At 53.3% G+C, this 4,694-nt stretch overlaps 1 protein-coding gene across 1 annotated transcript in view; it reads right to left on the bottom strand.

Moving 5' to 3' along the window:
* Positions 1-1,586: 1,586 nt before the first annotated feature.
* The window catches only part of SNPH (syntaphilin), a 7,637-nt gene continuing 4,529 nt past the window's right edge, over positions 1,587-4,694 (bottom strand). Inside the window, exons 3-4 of the mRNA XM_024200953.3 lie at positions 4,223-4,372; positions 1,587-2,829 (exon numbers count right to left, since the gene is read on the bottom strand). Of these exons, the coding sequence (XP_024056721.2) occupies positions 1,593-2,829; positions 4,223-4,372 (1,387 nt within the window). The 3' untranslated portion in view covers positions 1,587-1,592. The remainder of the gene's footprint in view (positions 2,830-4,222; positions 4,373-4,694) is intronic.

The following is a 4,694-nucleotide window of genomic DNA, read 5'->3' as shown; positions in this document are numbered from 1 at the left end:
GTTTGCAAAAAGTGAACATAGTGCAAAGCACGGAATGAAAGATACAGAACTTAAGGAGTTCTCACCGTGGGCAACCTGGGTGCATATGTAATACTGCCCAGAGATACAGCAGGTGGCTCTGGAACTTCACATGAGGTATATCTGGCTTCTCTCGCTTGCCCACCGGGCCCTTACTGTCACATCTTCCAGGATGCAAAAAGTTTTAGAACTGGGTCAGCAAAGCAGGACTTGAACCAACAGGTCCAAATCCCCAGGAGGGGCCAAGGATAAGGGAGTGACGTTCACGTGGTTTCCAAAGTGAATGTATAGGCAAGCATCTGTCCACTCTGTCCTCTGAGGGAAGGGATTCTGAGTCACTGACTCTCCCACGGGCAAAGGGAGCAGACCTGGGCAACCTTCGTTGCTCCAGCCCTGCTCCTAGAAGCTACGTTCTGCACCGGCTCTCACACCGCTTGAGACTAGACGCCTCTCTGCAAACCGGGAATTCAGGCCTCTCCCTGTTTCTTCTGCAAAGCGTGTTGGGAATAAGGACATCTATTCTAGAGAGGCACCTCCCCCATTCTAGCCCTTGTCCCCATCTCTCCTGCCCAGGCCTTCTTGAGTTCCCCTTTGTTTTCTACACGTTAAAATGAGGCTCTGCTACAGCCATTACCCTATGTCCTCGGAGCCCTGGGCAGGGTTTGACCCACAGGGCTCCCCTCACACTGACGGCAGGCGTGGCGGGTTCCTCTTGGGACTCAGGAACAACTGTCAGAACAAGTCCAATGCAATAAAAGGGCAGGTGGGCAGCTAGCCTTTCAAATGGCCCTGCCATGTCCAGAGGGAACAACAGAAGTGGACTAGTGAGGGGAGGCAGGGTGGGGTGGAGGGGATCCATCAGTCCAGGGAAGGGCTTGCAATGCTCTGTCTCCCTACATGAAGTGACCGTGGGTCCGTCTACACAGCAGAAAGAGTCCCATGGCAGCAAGTCTCAGAGTATCAGGTTAACTGACTCGGGCTTCTGCAGCAGGTTCAAAATAGCCAGTGTAGATGTTGGGGTTGCGCTGGAGTCCGGGCTCCGATACCGGGTGAGGGGAGGGTCTCAGAGCCTGAGCGAGAACGTCGACACTGCAATTTGTAGCCCTGCAGCGTGAGCCTGAGTCCGCTGACCTGAGCTCTGAGCCTTGCTGCCGCAGGGGGCTGCGCTGTGTAGACGCACCCTGCAAGTACACATCTGTGCTACAGACGTCACTTGCGGACAGTGCAAAATCCATCAGCTACATCACCTGCTGGGCGAGTGTCCTGCAGCGTGGAGGCTGGGGTGCCCCCCCAACTCTGCTCTTCCAGAATTGGCCTTTTTTATTCCTCAAACATCTCAGAAGCCAAAGCAAACCCAGAAGCTCATTTTCCTCAGGCCCCTGGCAAGCCCCCTGGAATTGCATATTCTAGCTGCAGCAGATCAGAGGATGTCAAGTTGCCCATGTACTTCAAATAAATAAAACAAACGTTTGGTGTCTCTGGAATTTACAATCAGTGGTCAGATAAATTCTGATCGTTTCACCAAGTCGGATCTTGAAGCATGTGCAATGTGTTTGCTTGGTGGAAGAGGAGAGTTATGGCTGGGAGCTGCCGCTGCTACTTCCCATGTTGCTAACAGAGCGACAGTTGATCTTCCGTAAGGAGTGCAGAGCGACCGTGCAGCACCCGCGGAGCAGCGAGCTGATGTTGTATATGGGCTGGCCCTGCCTCCGCTGAGTACGGCACAGCCAGGCTACCGTGGGCACCACCGGCACCACCACGGCCAAGAGATCCACAATGAAATGGCGGCTCCAATAGCTTTTCGGTACTGTGGCTTCTTGGCTCAGCTCGGCAGCGTCTTCCTCCAGGGTGCAAACGACGCTCACCGACTGGCTAGTGCTAGAGGGCTGGTGCACAGCAGGGTTGTTGGTCACCAGTCCCGGGCAGCCCTCTTGCCCCTCCGGAGTCTCTGGCCCATCTCCTGCGGTCACCACCACAGCGGAGTTGGGTTCAGTCGCCATCAAGTCCGTGGTCCCGGAGAAGTTCTGGGCCTGAGTCTCGGAGCTGGGCACGATGTCTTCCATTTCGGACACCCACACTGAAGTGGGGCTGCCCAGGCTGCAAGCCTGGGACTTCATGACCTTTTCCAGGATAGTGTCCAGATCCGGCTGGTAATGCACAAAGTCAGTTTGGATGGCCTGCTCCTGCATGCAGCTCGCCTGCACTCCAGCCTCCACGCTGCCTTGCGTACCCATCAGTTTCTCATAGGTGGAGCTGGTGGGAAGTCTGGAGCCCAGCGTGAAGGAGCTCTGTAGAGACCCCTCCTCGGTGCAGAACTCTACCCCTGATGAGAGCAGGCTGCTCTGCTCCAGCAAGTCCGTCCGGCTTAGCGAGTCATCGGCAGCCACGAAGCCACTGTCTACCACCTCCTCAGCTGACAGGGTCTGTGAGTCCCCAGCGTTCCTGTCCCCTGCGGCCTGGTCACTCAGCTTGGTGTAGGTGGAGCTGCGGGTGAGGGACCGGGCTGGAGAGCCCCCCGCCGACTCCCCAGCCCCTTCCTCCTTCACAGCCCCGTTCTGTGCTATCTCCATGCTGTGCAGCAGGGTCTCCAGCTTCTTATTCTGGATGTTGATGTCCACAAAGTATTTCTGAAGGCCTTTGTCCTTCTCCATCAGGTTGTTCTTCACGGTGTCAATCACCTGCTTCAGCTGTTTGATCTCCTTCCGGGCCTCCTTGAGTGCCAGCTGGGCCTCCACACGGTGGCACTCTTCCTCGATCCAGTCCTCCTGCATCCTCGAGAGCTGGGTCTTCAGATCCTCAATCTCAGTATCCCTGCACCAGACAGACAGACAATCACCACCACTTCCACCCGAGGGGGCCGGTGTGACACGACCGGAGGTTGGAATTTTGCATAGGTGTTGACAGTCCACGCTAAAAGTAGTTTGGATGGTGCATTTCTGGGGTCACTCTCTGAGGGCAATTTATTGTCCAAACCCCCTACTCACCATCTTTCTCCTCTCACCTATGCAAGGACCTTCTATACAAGGAGAAGGGCAGACAGGACTTATATGGGTAAAAATGGTCGTAAACCGAAGCACAAAGTACTTTGGCATGAAGTTGTTCTGTGATTAGACTGTCCAATCCCAGGTTCCCTTGGGTAACAGCAGCATTGGGGAGGGGTGTGTGCTTAGTGGGGAAGGGGGTCAGAAAGCACACAGGGGCCGTGGGGATACTTTCTGAGGGAAGCAGAGTGGGGGGACAGCCAAATAGAAACCCTGTGACCATCTCTTACAGTGGTCCCTTCAGATGAGAATCTTCTTAGCTCTGCAGGTTTAAACTAGTGTAAATGGTGGATTCTCTGTAACTTGAAGTCTTTAAACCATGATTTGAGGCCTTCAGTACCTCAGCCAGAGGTCAGGGGTCTGTGACAGGAGTGGGTGGGTGAGGGTCTGTGGCCTACCATGTGCAGGAGGTCAGACTAGATGATCACAATGGTCCCTTCTGACCTTAGAGTCTATGAGTCTAGTTCACAACTCCATCCTTTTTCCTACACCGCCAAGTTATTAGGTATTGGGGGAAGAGGGCGATTTGTATTCATATACAACGCTCAATAAATATACAGTATACACGTAGAAATGTAAGAACACCACAGTGTACTAATATCTGCTGCTCAAGAAAATCAGATCAGAGAGCAACTTGATGGAGAACGGGAGAGTCACAAACCTGCCAGGTGAAAATCATGGTCTCTGCAATCTCCAAATTTCCTTCCCAAATTTGGCAACAAATTTAAAACTGATAAAAAGAAACACTTTGTTTTACACCACTCTTGACTAACCTGTGGAACTCACTGCCACAGGATGTTACTGAGTGCTTAGTCAGATTAGCACAAGGATTAGACATTCATGTGGATAATGAGATCATCCACAGCTACACATTTTTATCCTATATAAGGGATATAAACTCTCCTGCTTTAGGGCACAAACCAACCACGAATTGCCTGCAGCTGGGAAGGCTGTTTCCCCTCTGGTCATAGTTGTCCACTACATGGATTCTGGCGCTCCCCTCTGAAGCAGTGGATACTGGCCACTGTCAGAGACAGGACACTAGATTAGATGGCCTGACCTGATTTGGAGGTTCCTATGCATTCAGTTACAACCTTCCCATTCCCTCATCCCCACTGGTATTGGGACCCTCCTGTTACCTGCTCACCTGCATCAACACTTACCTGTCCTGGAGTCTCTCTTGGGTGTCCTTCAGCCGGGCCTTCAGGTGTCTAATGCAGACCTCCTTCTGCTGGAGGGGGGTCAGGTACTGCTCAGGAGTGGGGGGCTTTATCCCATGGTTATCGCTGCACAGACTGTACTTGACGGGTCGCCTGGGAAAACATGGACAGTCAACAACCCCACCAAGCACTCCAAGTAAAACAATCCCAACCACGTCAGTGCTGCTCCCACAGAGCCGTTCCGCCCCAGACCGCGGCTCATTTCCTTGATTCTAGCACAGCCAGGCGCTGGGGCACAGGCTGATAGGAGCCAGGAGTCTCAAAGGGAAGAGGGGTTTCACCAAGTGGGGAATTTTAACCTTTTCCTCCCCACTTCTCAGATCTGAAGTACAAACCTCCTGGATTACACACCCTCCTGGACTCCAGTGAGACGTCCCAGCGTGCGCTCAGCTGAACACACCTAGGGCACCCCAGA

The sequence above is a fragment of the Terrapene carolina genome, unplaced genomic scaffold (assembly GCF_002925995.2).
Source record: "Terrapene carolina triunguis isolate 2854851 unplaced genomic scaffold, T_m_triunguis-2.0 Scaffold130, whole genome shotgun sequence".
NCBI classification, from domain to species: Eukaryota; Metazoa; Chordata; order Testudines; family Emydidae; genus Terrapene; species Terrapene triunguis.
The sequence above is the reverse complement of the archived record's forward strand: the minus strand, read 5'-3'. Positions and strand labels throughout refer to the sequence as shown.